Below are 16,211 nucleotides of genomic sequence, written 5' to 3'. Positions count from 1 at the left end.
ATGCAAAGGTCATGTTCCATGGAGATATTTTGTAAATATATCAAAACTTATTTTTTGATTAGTAATATGCATTGCTAAGAACTTTTTCTCAAAATTTAGATTTCTTTGCACCCTCAGATTTCCAGATTTTCAAATAGTTGTATCTCGGTCAAATATTGTCCTATCCTATCATTTGAAAGCGTATTTATTCAGGTTTCAGATGATGGACAAACCTCAATTTTAAAAAAATTGACCCTTATGACTGGTTTTGTGGACCAGGGCCACATGTTATGCACCATCCCAGATGTGTTTACTGTGAGAGTCAGTGGCTTGACCGCAGTGTACTTTTGAACTTTATATACGGGCAGTCTGGCAGGAGATTCAGTTCCATGGCTCTGGACTGGCAGCGGATTGTATGAATGAAGGAAGAACCCTGCATTGCGTGCATGTACATACTCAGGGAGCGAGAGTGAGGGAGAATGAGAACAGACTCACAGTTTAAGCCATGATGAGATGAGTCCTTGCGTCTCCATGCTTTAATCTGCGTTCTGCCCTTAACCAATGCGCATTGAAGGGATTACCCCATTGCCTCCGTGCAAAGACCTCCGCTGCCTTCATATCAACAACCTGGAAGTCTTCAGGGACCGAAAGACTGAGCGCAGCATTTCCGGGCTTTTTGTTTGTGTGTATTTATGAGGAAGACGCTTTAGAATGTGCATGTATCCACGGCGGTTTATGGAGACAACGCTCAAGCCTTTTAGATTCGGCTCCTTACCATATGCATCACAACCTTGTCTGACCTCCCTCCTTTTAATCCTCACTGATAACCCGTCCTGAGGATGAAGGAAAAGGAGGAAAAAGCTCCTTTTGCATTGCATCATGTACTTCGAAAGCTGTCACTTTGAGAACACCTAGATATTTTGGGTTTAGAATAAATAAGAGTCAGCTCTGGAATAGAGCCTGGCTGTCCTTATATAGTCTTCTGAACCCACAAAGTCGCTTTGCATTGTAGTTAAAAGAAGCAATGGTCTGCTTAGATTTGCATGCGTCTTTGGAGCCACTCAGGGACACCTGCATGTAGGTAAAGAGGCCAGTGGCCGAGGCTGTGCACCAGCGTGTAATGAACACATGTCCATAACTGAATATGGTTTGAGTCCAGTTACAGGACATTTCTGTTGACCTATATTTGACACTCAAGAGGTGTCTAGGGGAAAATGGACTGAGATGGAGGGGAATGCTTAAATAGACTGTTGATGTTGCCCAGCCCAACTAAAGGGAACTAAAGAGAGCTCAGCAGGTTTATTTTTACTCATTAGGCTGATCACAAAAATAATTGACATTGCTTTATATTTCAGTAACAGTACAATGATTTGATAGGATCAGTTGTTTTTCAGCAACTGCAAATTTATAAACACACATTTACTAAAAAACAGCTGGTCAGTTTTCATTAGTTTTAGCTTTGACTGTTTTATTTTATTTTATTTTTTATTTCATTTCATTTCATATTATTATTATTATTATTATTATTTTTTATTATTATTATTATTTTTTTTTTTCAGTTGTTTTCCAGGAGTATAAGTTAACTACAAATTCATAAACACACATTTACTGGAAAACATCTGGTCATATTTAATAATTGTTTCTTTTTTCTTTTCTTTTCTTTTATTTATTAAACATCTAGTCATATTTGATCATTTTTCATTATTTTAATTTTATTTTAAGCTTTGAATATTTTATTTTATAAAACAACTGCAAATTCATGAACACATATTTACTGGAAAACAGCTGGTCATATTTGATCATTTTTAATTATTTTTTTATTTTATTTTATTATCAGTTGTTTTCTAGCAATATATGACAACTATAAATTCATAGATACATTACTGGAAAACAGCTGGTCATATTTGATCATTTTTCATTATTTTCTTTTCTTTTCTTTTCTTATACCAGGTGTTTTCCATCTATATTTGACAGCTACAAATTAATAAACACACATTTGCTGGAAAGCATCTGGTCATTTCATTATTTTTATTTTATTTTAAGCTTTGAATATTTATTTTATTTTATTTTATTTTATTTTATTTTATAAAGCCAGGCTACATGCAGCAGATGAAATTTTAGAGTAGATATATAACATTTGCCATGCTTTTTCCTTTATGTAGTCATGTGGAATATTTTAATCACTGTATTCAGCTCTCTGGAGGGTCATATATATCTGCTTAGAGCATATTTGGATTGTGTAGATAACATTTCCGAGTCCTTCACAAAGAAATTAACTGACATGATATTATTTTTAAAGAGTGCAGGCTGTTCTTACATAATCTGAGGTCAGTAAGAACTGTTATGTCATTTAGGTGTCTAGAGGTATTTGGGTTTTTTGTATGATGTTATTGAAGGTTTTATGTTTTTGTTCTTGGTTGGTTACATTATTGTTTTTTCCTTATTTGTCTGTCTGTAGGCGAGAATTTGCAGAGCTCCTTGAAAAATATGGCTCAAACGGCAGCACAGGATCTACCAGGAATTCACCTATTCAGCATAGTAGGTTTCTATTTTTCACTCATTGTAAAGTTTACAGTACGTGATATATACTTACATTTTAAAGGCATAGTATTGTCGTTTGTAAATTTGTTCATTTCTGCTCTCAGGTTTACTAGAATGTCTCTTTCTTAACCTTACTAGTTCACTCATATAGCAAAGGTCATGAAATGCTGATTCATGCAATATGATCCTCACAGCTGGCTAACGAACAGGAGGACGAGTGAGAAAAATCGTTTAATCATCATCTCTTTTTAACATCTACATTTTTACTCTTTCTCAGATATATATGTAAAACAGGATAAATACAAACTTTAAAAAAAAAGTCCTTTTTTTTGGACTCAAGTCAATTATAGTTCTAATGTTTAGGGGAGAAACAAATCAGCCCTTGAAAATGGCTTAAGACAGCGCATTTGTCCATTATGCAATTTTGAACATCTGTTTCTGCCGGAGGAAAGACGCTCCGCAGGAAAAGTTGTTGGGAGCAGAGCTTGTGCTCATGTCTGATCCCTGCTCTCCCCTCAGTGTACAATATTCTAATGATGCAACTTGCTTTAAGCACTGCAAAGAGTTTCATTCGAGCCTTTAATTTAAAAGTGCAAATGAGATGGAGCTTATTGGGGTCAGAAATCTCTGTCTGGACATTTTCTTTGACTATACCACAAACTTCAGTTTGCAAACTTAAACCCATGACTTTATTAACCTGACAGCTTCTCTTGATTTCAGCACACCTTTTTATATCCACCTTTTTTCTGAGTAATCAATGAGTGCCGCCGTGATGGATTCTAACTTACAATTGTGTGCTTCCGTGTTCCGGTCCCCATAGAGTGTTTTCACGATGCGTCATCTATTGGCCATATTAGTGGCAAACAATCCCACTGAACTGAACGAAACTTGCATATTTTGCTGATTATTGCTGCTGAAAATGGTAACTTATTTGTCATGTTTTGGGCTGTACTAATTGGAGTTCTACAGACTGCCAAAAGTTATAACAAATTAAGTGCAAAAAACTATCTGAGAAACAAAAGGTGTTTGTGGCTGGCTAAACTAAACCAGGATTTCCAGGACAAGAATCTTGACAACATTTGGGTTTGTTCTTATAATTTCCAGTCAGTTAGGTAAAATATTAGGCTAATATCTTAATAAATACTGCTTGTACATATCTTTACCACCTATCAATTTTAGTTTGTCTAGATATTGCACCCTTTCCTGCTTACTAAGTCTTTCTCTATATGATTAAGCAGCTTCCACACATTTTTTTCATTGTTTAGACAGCATAAATTAGCAGAACAACGTATTCAGTGGTACATTAACCATGCAATCAATGCTGTTGCTTACATCTGAGTATCGCCAATATGGCTGTGTATCTGGGTAACTGACCAAACCATGACGTAAGTGCAAACCCTCTATATTATCAGCTTGAAAAATACATTACTTTGACTAGAAACACCAGAGACAGGAAAAAGGTCTATACACTACCATTCAAATGTTTAAAATGTTCAAATAACAGTTTTCTATTTTCTATTAATATGTATTTTTTAATATAATAGCAAAGCTGATTTTTTTAGCAGCCATTACTCCAGTCTTCAGTGTCAGATGACAATCATTCTAATATATATTTTATATTATTATCATTGTTTTATTATTATCATTGTGACACACTTTTTTCAAGGATTCTTTGATAAATAGTAAGTTCAAAATAACTGCATTTGCTTGAAATAGGTACATTTAATGCATCCTAAAGCTCAAACTTTTAAATAGTAGCATATAACAAGCAAACGTTTGGCATCTTTATTTTTAGTTAGTTTGGATACACCAACTCTTGTTCTTCAGACACTAAAGCCACTGTTATTGTTAAAATATCTGCATTGATGGGCTGTGTCTCTCCAGTGTCGCAGCCATCTGGTGGTTCTTATAAAAGCTTTCATAATTACTAACTACCTAGTACTGTCTTTTTTCACTCACATCTTTATTTATCTTTTTTTGCTAAAGCAGGCAGATATTTGGACAGCACGTCATCAGGGTCTTCATCCAGATCTCAAAGTCCTCTATTGCTCAGTCCTGCTGGCTCTCAGAGTAACTACAACAATACAGGACCTTTGCTACGTTCCCTAAGGTACTGGAAAACAATGATTAAGTTGTGTAAAGTTTACTTACTGAATTTTTTAACTATTTTGACTAACAATTCAGTCTAGTAATACAGAGACTGTCTGTGTGTGTATGTTTGTTTTCAGTCACCCAGGTGAAGGGGTGATTCAGCTGATATCAATACCTCGCTCCTGCAGTCTGGGTATTACCATCGGCGGTGGCTCCAACAAACCTGATGGCCCTGCAGTTTTTATCCAAGAAGTGCTTTCCGGAGGAGATTGTCATAGGGTAAGAGAGTTGGACTCTTTAATGAACTGTGTGTGCATGTATTCAAGAAAAGGTTTGAACTTACTTTGGATTTAAAATGGTTTTAAATTTATATCAACTTAACAAAAACACAGGTATCCTAAATATATAAAAGAAACCAAGCTTTTTGACTGTCCAATATTTCCAACACTTTTCCAGTTGGGGGGGGGGGGGGGGGGGTAAAAACATAATTGTTGAATTTATTAAAATTACCCTGTTCAAAAGTTTACATACACTTGATTCTTAATACTGTGTTGTTATCTGAATGATCCACAGCTGTGTTTTTTTGTTTAGTGATAGTTCATGAGTCCCTTGTTTGTCCTGAACAGTTAAACTGCCACGCTGTTCTTCAGAAAAATCCTTCAGGTCCCACAAATTCTTTGGTTTTTCAGCATTTTTGTGTATTTGAACCCTTTCCAACAATGACTGTATGATTTTGAGATCCATCTTTTCACACTGAGGACAACTGAGGGACTCATATGCAACTATTACAAAAGGTTCAAACGCTCACTGATGCTCCAGAAGGAAACACGATGCATTAAGAGTTGGGGGTGAAAACTTTTAAACAGAATGAAGATGTGTGCATTTTTCTTATTTTGCCTAAATATCATATTTTTCATTTAGTACTGCCCTTTAGAAGCTACAGATGATACTTGCATGTTTCCTAAAAGGAAAATAAGTTAAGTTAAAATAAGTTTTCACCCCCCGGAAACTCGTTTCCTTCTGGTAAAATAATTAACATTTTGCAGATTCTGCAAGGTGTATGTAAAATTCTGACTTCAACTGTGTGTGTGTGTGTGTGTGTGTGTGTGTGTGTGTGTGGGTGTGTGTGTGTATATATATATATATATATATATATATATATATATATATAATAAATATAATAAAATAAATATTTTACACAACACAATCACAATATCCGTGGAGTATATAGATTTTTATTTTATTTTATTTTATGAGTTTTCTAGGTCTATAAATGGCACTTTTAAAATTAGGCTTCCTCATATTTCCAGGTTTTTCTAGACAGGAGAGTCTTGGTTCTTCAAAGAAAAAAAAAACAGTTATCGAGGGGTGAATTACAAAAAGATGTATCTGGATTTTTTGTTGTTTCAGCTTACTTTGATGCTTGTTTTGGCTTATTTAAGTCATCTCGAGGCCCTCTTGGAAGTTTGCTGAGGCCCTTTATGGGCCCTGGCCTCACTGGTTTATTGTGTTTTAACAAGTGATGAATGGCTGTGCAAGTGAGGTTTTGCAGACAGCTCGTATATGGAGATGGTTTGGGTGCGTATTAGGCTAACTACTAATTGTAAGCATCATCATTTGTCTTTAATCTGTCATTAAATGAGACAGAGAAAGTGCAATGGACATAAATGAGTGGGGTATGTCACACAATTCGAGGAAGTGTTTAGTGTGAGCTGGAGAGGAACCAGATTATAAACCTCCAAGAATCTTCACCCCCAAAGCAAGGATCACTCAGCTCTTTACACCTTTCCATTAAGCTCCAACACATTTAGCCATCTTTATCACAGAGGGGGTTCGGATTAAAGTAAGGATGACATCCTAGAATGTCAGACTGCTGCGTTATAGCCTGAGCCGGTGCAGAGGTTTCCTCTTAAGTACGTAGACATCTCCTGGAAATGCTCTAAGCAATTTATCCCCTGCTTTACATTGTCTTGAGTGTTATAGGTAGAGGCTCCACTGGGCTGTTGTGGGGATGTACAGTGCTGTCACAGCAGACTGCAGAGGTCAGGTGGACAGAAAGCTGTTGAGGGCATCACCCTCCCTGTGGAATATAACACTCAGAGTAGGGAGGGAAGCTGTAGCGTTCACCTAGAGGACTATTGTGCTGAAACTCAGATATTCAATATCACTTAGATTTTCAGTGTCAGATTGTTGGCAATCTTTGACACCTATTATATAAGGTTGTTAACATAAACTAAGAATAAACAATACTGCTACACCATTTACTAATCTTAGATCATGTTAATTTTAGGATTTATTTGTGCTTGTTAACATTAGTTAATGCACGGTGTCCATAGTATTTCTTTCCTTACTATAGAAGTCAATAGGGACCAACAACTGTTTAGTTCTTCAGAATTCTTCAGAATATCATATTTTGTGTTCAACATGAGGGAGAGTAAATTATGAGAATATATTCATTTTCATATTCCTTTAATCCTACCCAATACCTAAACTTAACAACTATCTTACTAACTATTAATAAGGAGTAATTAGAAATTTACTGAGGCAAACATGGTAGTTAATAGTTGGTTAATATTGAGAATTGGACCTTAAAATAAAGTGTGACCACATTTTAATTTCTAAAAATATTAAGCAGCACAACTGTTTTCAGCATTGATAATAATAATAAATGTTTCTTGAACAGCAAGTCAGCATATTAAAATGATTTCTGAAGGATCATGTGACACTGAAGACTGATGCTGAAGTAATGATGCTGAAAATTCAGCTTTGCCATCACAGGAATAAATTACATTTAATAATATAATAAAATGAAAAACAGGTATTTTAAATTTTCATATGGATTTTCAATTTTCTGGATCAAATAAAGAGAAAAGCATTTTTACCCCCAAAAACATAAAAAATAACTTCTTGTCCCCATGCTTTTGAAAAGTACTGTAGGAATACACAGATAAGGAAATTTATGCAGTAACTATATTTATTTATATTTTGAAGTCAATGTGGCTGATATCAAATATCAGTCCAAATTTTGAGACTAAAACAAATGAAAAAAACCTTTTTTTAAAAACTTTTTTAAACTTAAAAGTCAAAATCTCTGTGTGTTTGTAATGACACTAGGCATCATGTACAAATATAAAAAATATAAGTATAAATAAAAAAATCTTATAGGCTCTTAAAGTGATAGTTTACCCAAAAATGAAAATTCTGTCATTTAATTACTCCCTTTGTTCATCTTCTGAACACAAATTAAGCTATTTTTGATGAAATCCGAGAGCTTTCTGACCCTGCATAGACAGCAAGGGTCCTACCATGGTCTAGGCACAGAAAGGTAGTAAGGACATTGTTAACAGTCCATCAGTGGTTCAACTGTAATTTTATGAAGCTACAAGAATACTTTTTGTGTGCAAAGAAAACAAAAATAACTTTATTCAATGATTTCTTCTCTCCCGAGACAGTCCCCTGCCATTATTGCTAGTACCACGCGTGTGCATTCTTGTGCTACGTCATCAGCATCACACGCATGCATCGTGATACTCTGGTAACAATGTCCTTATTTTGTTTCTGTGCCTTGACCGTGGTAGAACCCTTGCTGTCTATGCAGGGTCAGAAAGCTCTCGGATTTCATCAAAAATAGCTTAATTGCTGTTCCGAAGATGAACAAAGGTCCTACGGGTTTGGAACGAAATGAGGGTGAGTAAATAATGACCGAATTTTCATTTTAAGTACACATTTATATTAATTGTGTTTAAACAACAGCAAACCTGATGACATAATATATTGTGCATCCCTAAACCCCCAATTTGCTAGGGAGTGGATTGGATTCCCTCGAAATGGAGACTTTTGGCACAGTTGTGCAGTTTTAGTGACTTTTCTGTCTCTGAGGGGATGGAGTTGCTGTAGTGGTGTCCTCTGTGACATGAGAGCGGTCTCCACCTGGTGATGAGTAGTACAGTGGCTTATGTTCCTGCTGATCCTGTTGGCACAGCTTTCTCAAACTGAACGTCTGCCATCAATTCTGACTGATCAGCAACATTTAGTAAGGATTTTCATTCCTTTGGCCTTATAGGATGGACGGCTCAGACCCGGAGATCAGCTTATCGCCATTAACAAGGAGTCATTGATAGGAGTCACGTATGAGGAGGCCAAAAGCATGCTCAACAAAGTCAAATTCAGGTATTCAATGCATGTTCATGTCTTTTGATCAATGTTTAATAATCAATCTTTGTATGTCTTTCTTTTACTTAATATACCTTTCATCCCTGTTCTTTGCCCTTGAAGTCAGGAACCAGCTGTGGATATTGCCTTCATCCCAGGAAAAGGACCTTTCTCCAACAGCCCATCATTGCATAATGGAGTTCAGAGGGGAGTTGGGAACGGATACAACTCCAGCCGGTTAAAAGTTCATGTCCGATCTCCTGAGGTGAGTGTTTACTAGTGTGCAGATCATGTCATGTCTTTGGCATTTCGACAAGTCTTGTGGCTTACATAATACACGCACTTGTTGTGGTCTTTCTGCTAAGCATGCAATGCCTTACAATTTTCCTCTTATAGATGCACCGAGAGGAAACAGCTCCAGTGCTTTCATCCTCCCCGGATATCTGCCCTGCAGACACACAGGTTTCAGGTATGTGTCACGAAGGTGGACTCATATGTCTAACCCCCCTTAACTCCGTATTAGTAAGCTTTACATCTAGTTTTCACCCATTCTCATCACCCAAATGAACAATGTAGATTTTGTTATTTATAAGGCTCATATTCCCCCTTTGAAAGGAGAACTCTAATTTCATAACCTTTCAAAATGAGTACATTTTGTGTAAAGTAATCACAAGATCTTGTCCTCTTTGTGCCTTTCTATCATACTAGATTATTGATTTACTGAAAAAGTAAATAATAATAATTTACAGAAAAATACCTTAATATTATTTTAAAAAGGTACATTTACTTAAGAGGCAAAATTTCATAAATAAGCTACTCAGTACTGTTTTTTTTTTAAATAAATACTTTTAATCAGCAAAGTTGGATTAAAATGATCAAAAGTGACAGAAAAACACTGATAATGATACAAAAGATTTCTATTTGGAATAAATGCAAATTTCTGAAGGATCATGTGACATTAATTCAATATTTAGATTATTTTGCAACCTCAGATTCCAGATTTTCAAATAGTTGTATCTCAGCCAAATTTTGTCCTATCAAATAATACATCAATGGAAAGCTTATTTATTCAGCTTTTAGATGATGCATAAATCTCAATTTTAAAAAAATGACCATTATGTCCAGGGTCACAATTATAAATACTAGAAAACATAACTTAAACATAAATTCCCTAAAAAAAGTACATGATTTACTTTGTTATAATAATACTTACAAAATGATAAATTGGTATTCTATAACTGGAATAAAACAGACAGTAACATTTTATAATAAGGTTCATTAGTTAACTACATCAGTTAACATGAATTAAGAATGAACATTACTTCTACAACATTTATTCTTCTTAATGTTAAATTTCGTTTATTTGCTTAACTGTGAACTAACATGAACAAACAATGAACGACTATATTTTTAACTAACATTAACAAAGATTAATAAATAGTGCAATACATGTGTTCGTGTACATGTGTACATTGTTCGTTCATATTTAATATATTAACTAATTTTAACAAATTATAGTAAAGTTTTACCAAAGAGACAAACATATTTATTAATTTGTCATTTAATATAGATATTTAAATTTTATATTTGTAAATGACACCCTTTAAAATCCTTTATGGTTACAGACTAAAAGGGAAAATATCAGAGAATATATGAGTACATGAACCTGCAGTTGCTCTTTGAGTTACTGTACCTTACAAACTGCATCAGTGCAAGTAGCATCTGAAATTAACCAGCGCTCAGAGAAACTTGCGAAGCAATTATTTATTTTCTGAGAGCAAGATTGGGGATTAGTCAGTAGCAGTGTTTGGATTTTAATCAACGGCTAGTTGCAAAGTAATCTCTCTGTGCTCCAGGGGTCGGGCATGTATGTGAGGTGTTGAAATTACACAATCAAATTCTAGAAGACGTATCAGAATAAGAGAGGAAGGCCTCTTTCATGTCGAGTCAGATAGTGCTCTTATCTTAGCTCACAGCAGCTGGGTAGCTGTTTAGTACAGATTGGTTTGCCATGCATAGTGTGTAATCCTTTCTTGGGGCACAAAACCGGATTGATAAGTTGTTAAAGAAACCATACAGAGAAAGCCACTTAAGTCCATTTTATGCTCTTAGATACTTTGAAGCAGCAGTCAGAGTGGATGTTAACATGTCAAGTCACTTTTCCAGATACTGAAATAATGGCCAAAAAAACCCTCTTAATCATTGTGTTTTTCTACACAGAGACCCAAAAACATTTTGACACTTAATTCACAGTTGAAATGGCTGAATGTTATTCTATTATGTTTGAATGTGTCAGGTGTTAGATATATCAAACCAAGTGGAATATGAAAAAATATGCTAGACCTTTTTTAGAATAAATAATTACTGAAGTTAACCATTTAACCAAGTTAATTTTTATTTATGAAGTGTTATGTCAATATATTTATTGTTTTCTCATTTGAAACCCAATAAACATTTGTAAATGTGAGCTATCTGAATAATTAAAATAGAAAGCAATTATTTTCAATTGTAATATTTCCAAATATATTTACATTTTTACTGTTTTTTTTGATCAAATAAATGCAGCCTTGATTAGTATAAGAGACTTGTTTTACTGACCCAAAACAAACAGCATTTTTCTTATCCCATTTTTTCTTTCTTTTTTAGGCCCAAATCTAATTTATGACTTATTGAGATTTATGCTAAAAACAAGAAACTGCCAGTAGATATAGTTTAAAGACCTATTTATAAATATTGATAATTGATATTAAAGTGAATTAGTTTTGAATACTAAAATCCTCAAAATATATTCCTTGAAAGCAATTCTTATTTCTTCTCAAGTAAATTGACTTTTAGAAAAGGTAAGACGATATTGTTACTGGAATAGAAAATAAAAAAAAATTGGTTAAAAAAATGTTTCAATTTTTACAGTAAAAACGCATTGTTACTGTGTTTGTAAATTGTTATTTAATGCAGTGACATTCAGGCATTTACAAATATCCAGTGTCCAAACTGAGATGTGCACTATGCCCCTCTTCATCAGTCTATCCCTGACCCAGAGCTTGAGGTTAATCTAGAGCGGATGTAAACATGTCTGGCCCGTCCTTGAACTCTGGATGCTGTTGTGTTTACAAGCATAGCATTCTAATCATTCTTGACATCTAGTGTACAGTACTTGAAGTGTATAGTACTTAATTACCAATTTATCCAGACTAGCTGATTAAATCTCATAAGAATAAGGAAGATCTGCCTTATCTGAATTAAATAGGTGCTGTAATCCTGCAAAAGCGCTTCTGGGTGTCCTTCCTGGAAAGCAGTCAGACTCAGAGACGTGCTTATCTTCATTCGTTGTCGTTCTGTAATCATTGTGATTTGTAGAGATGTAGAGATTGTTGTAGAATTCCACTTTCCATGGAAGAGCTATTCTTCAGTTAAATTAATGTATTACAGTACTCTCAAAAAATGTTCGTTGGGTCAAGGTACAAAAGCTAAAAGTTACTTTTTTTTACTGTATTAACCTCTAAATGGTACATAGTACATATTATTACCTAAAGTGTTCATATTAGTACCTTTTGAGTAGGGGTTAACCGATATATATTTCTCTCCATATAATAATGATATCTATGGTGCCCGCAAGTTTAAACTTCAATGCAGCTTCAAACTAAGGGCACTAAATGATCCCAGCAGAGGAAGAAGGGTCCTATCTAGTGAAACAATTTGTCAGTTTCTAAAAAAAAATTTGAGTTTATATATTTCTTAACCTCAAATGCTGTGTGTGAACTTTGTGTATTCTGGTTCAGTGCAGTTAGGGTATTTCAAAAAACTCCCATCTCATTTTCTTCTCCAACTTCAAAATCGTCCTACATCGCTGTTTCACCTTTCTTTGTAAAGGGCGTATGATCTTCTTTGCATGTTCACTTTGTAAACACTGGGTTGGCAGCGGTGTAGGAGCATTTTAAAGTTGGAGGAGAAAATGAGATGGGAGTTTTTCGACATACCCTAACTGTATTGAACCGTAATACACAGAGTTCATGCAGAGCTAGGCAAGACAAGCATTTGAGGTTAAAAAGTATATAAATTGTCAATTTGTTTAGAAAATGACTGACTGTTTTGCTAGGCTTTCTTCCTCGGCTGGGATCGTTTAGAGCTCTTTGAAGCTGCGTTTAAACTGCATTTTGGAAGTTCAAACTCACAGGCACCATAGAAGTCCACTATATGGAGAGAAATCCTGAAATGTTTTCCTCAAAAAACATAATTTCTTATCGACTGAAGAAAGAAAGACATGAACATCTAGGATGACAAGGGGGTAAGCAAAATATCTATAACTTCTTCTTGAAGTTCAAGTTGACCGATAACCGATATTTTAAACTGATAAAAATGTCTGATGTAAAAATTAATGTCAAAATTAAAAATAACAAGGGTTCTGACAAAAAATTTCTTTAAATGCTTTTAAATTATTTTATCGTCAAAATTTTGAAAATGGCCGACACCGATAACCATAAAAATGCTTAATATCGACGCCAACAATCAGTCAACCCCTAGTTTTGAGGGTACTACTCCACTGACAGTTTTTTACCTTTTTTTCTGAGAATGTAGGTTAAACATGACATGATTAATATAAAACTGATGTTAAGTTTCCAAGTGCTTGTGTCAGATTTTGAGTTTGAATTTGAGAATTTGATGGCTTGAGACAAAAATAAACATTTTGTCATCATATGCGCCATGACCCAAAAGACATGAGAACTTTTGAAGAATATCTAGGCTGCTCTTTTCCATATAATAAAAGTGAATGGGAACTGCAGCTGTCAAGCACTAAAAATGACAAAAAGCACCAGTTAAGGATTAGTTCACCCAAAATGAAAATTCTGTCATTAATTACTCACCCTCATGTCGTTTAAAACCCGTAAGACCTTCGTTTATCTTCGTAAAAAACAAATTAAGATATTTTTGATGAAATCTGAGAGCTTTCTGATCCTGCATAGACAACAACACAACTGACACGTTCAAGGCCCAGAAAGATAGTAAGAACATTGTTAAAAAAGTTCATGTGACATCAGTAGTTTAACTGTAATTTATGAAGCTATGAGAATACCTTTTTTTGCGGAAAAAACCCTCCATTCACCTTTATTATAAGGAAAACAGTAGCAAGGATATCCTTCAAAAATCCACATTTTGTGTTTTCCCGAAGGAGTTTATAAATGTTTATACAACATGAGGGCGAGTAAATGATTTCATTTTTATGTAAACTAACCCTTTAATGAATAGTTACGCTGGCTTTCCGCATGTTTGCGATTCTGTTGAAACATTCATAGACGCACCATTAATCTGCATTGTTTTAGTTGTCCTGTATTGTGTCCCATCAGTACCACCTGTTAAATCCACTCCCACTGAGCGAGCTCCTGCTGTGCGTGTTGGTCCTGAAAAACCGGCAGGGGACCTGTCTGAGTCTGCGTGAGTCTGACGTGTCTGAGCTCAAGCTGTCAATCATGAGCGTCAGAAGGCAGCTAAATCCTCTGCAGGAGCGTGTCCCCAGGGCGGGGGTGATCATCTCATAGCTCTTACAGTGTGCCTTGCTTAACAATACACACGCAACTAAAAGAACCGGTGTTAATACCTCACTTTCTCTAACGCTATCTCTCTCGCCCCCTCGGTTCAAATCCCTCACACAGTTTATAATCTTTATTGTATTAATATAATACCCATTCATTTGTGCTCTCAGACAATGAAAAAAACATTAAGGCCATGTTTTCCAATGCAGCTAACTAGCGCTCGCCACTAAATGCTGTAATGTGAGTATGACTCTTAAAGTAGGTGAATTACTGTGTCCCACTTTCTCCCTCAGCCTCCACCGCGCAGAGACAAGCCGCTGTTTCCAAACCCAAGATCTCGCTGGACCCTCACATACGGCTCAAATCAGAGAAGCTCGATCTGGTAAGCCTGGTTTAGTTTACACAAACAGTTTTGCATGTGTACAAAGAGTGATGCTTTATGAAACAATCTCAGTAGTCAGGTACTACAAATGGTACATTTACATTTAACTGATAATCCAGGCCACAGCAATACGTTTTTTTTTTACTGGTAAATATTTTCACTGAACTCACCCCTAGCATCCCTAGTGAAAAATATGTACTTGCTAAGTATAAATACTCTGCGATTGTACTTTTAGTGTGCTGAACTGGTATACTTAGTCTGCAAATTTTTTTTTTTAATTGTGCAGAAGTAGTGCTAAAGTCCAACTAAAGATGTACTTAAGTTTAGTTGTGCCAAAATGGAAATATTTTTTGTATACTTTACACTTTAAATATCTTGCATTTAAAGACTGATATTATACAGACATCATACAATCCTTATTAACAGTGATATTAAAACACATTTTAGGCCTAATTTTAAGAAATGTGCATTGTGCACAAGTAGTACTCCAAATAAAGTAAGAAATTATAATTTTTATGCCATATAAGTCTCAAGTGATATGTCAATAAATATGTTAATAGATTTGAACTACACTACCGTTTGAGAGTTTGGAATCTGTAAGATTTTTAATGTTTTAAAAGAATTCTCTTATGCTCATCAAGGCTACATTTACTTTTTTAAAACTATTTTAAAAAACAGTAATACTGTGAAATATTATTACAGTTTAAAATAATGGTTTTCTGTTTTAATATATTTGAAAATATAATTTATTCCTGTGTTGAATTTTCAGCATCATTACTCCAGTCTTCAGTGTCACATGTTCCTTTAGAAATCATTCTAATATGCTGATTTATTACTTTTATCACGTTGCTTAATAATCGTTGGAACTTTTTTTTTTTTTTTTTAGGATTCTTTGGTGAACAAAAGTTCAGAAGAACAGCATTTATTAAAATTAGAAATCTTTTCTAACAATATAAATCTTTACTATCACTTTTTAACAATTTAACATATTCTCATCCTTGGAGTATTAATTTCTTTCAAAAAAAAAGAAAGAATAAAAATACTAACTTTTAACAATATGGTAGTTTATATTGTTACAAAAGATTTCTATTTTAAATAAATCCTGTTCTTTTTAACTTTTTATTTATTACAGAATCCTAATGGATGACAGGTTCCAACAAAATATTAAGCAGCACAACTGTATGATGCTGAAAATTTGGCTTTGCATCACAGGAGTAAACTACATTTTAAAATATATTCACAAAGAAAACAGTTATTTTACATTGAAATAATATTTTGCAATATTACTGTTTTGATACTTTGATGAGTATAAGAAACTTCTTGAAAAAAAAGATTTAAATCTTACTGATCCCAAACTTTTGAACGGCAGTGTACACTTAGTATGAAATAAATGTATTTTAAATATATTATATTTTTTACTAATGTAATATGTTAAATAAATATATTACATATTGTAATATAATACAAATAAAATTGCAACATTTCTGTAGCTGTAATTTAAGTCTATTATACTTTTCCATCTGTCCAACAGTTGCTCT

The 16,211-nt window shown here is 34.3% G+C and overlaps 1 protein-coding gene across 3 annotated transcripts in view; it reads left to right on the top strand.

Moving 5' to 3' along the window:
- LOC141334184 (syntaxin-binding protein 4) overlaps window positions 1-16,211 on the top strand; it is a 64,888-nt gene that overhangs the window by 34,818 nt on the left and 13,859 nt on the right. For 2 of the 3 annotated variants that reach the window (XM_073839314.1, XM_073839312.1), the window contains exons 6-12: window positions 2,438-2,517; window positions 4,507-4,630; window positions 4,749-4,890; window positions 8,675-8,781; window positions 8,887-9,028; window positions 9,160-9,232; window positions 14,585-14,673. In XM_073839314.1, coding sequence (XP_073695415.1) covers window positions 2,438-2,517; window positions 4,507-4,630; window positions 4,749-4,890; window positions 8,675-8,781; window positions 8,887-9,028; window positions 9,160-9,232; window positions 14,585-14,673 — 757 coding nt within the window. The remainder of the gene's footprint in view (window positions 1-2,437; window positions 2,518-4,506; window positions 4,631-4,748; window positions 4,891-8,674; window positions 8,782-8,886; window positions 9,029-9,159; window positions 9,233-14,584; window positions 14,674-16,211) is intronic. The other variant, XM_073839315.1, reaches the window with a different exon arrangement.

This window comes from Garra rufa, chromosome 1, assembly GCF_049309525.1.
Source record: "Garra rufa chromosome 1, GarRuf1.0, whole genome shotgun sequence".
Lineage (NCBI taxonomy): Eukaryota > Metazoa > Chordata > Actinopteri > Cypriniformes > Cyprinidae > Garra > Garra rufa.
Note: the sequence above shows the minus strand (reverse complement) of the source record. Positions and strands in the feature narration are given on the sequence as shown.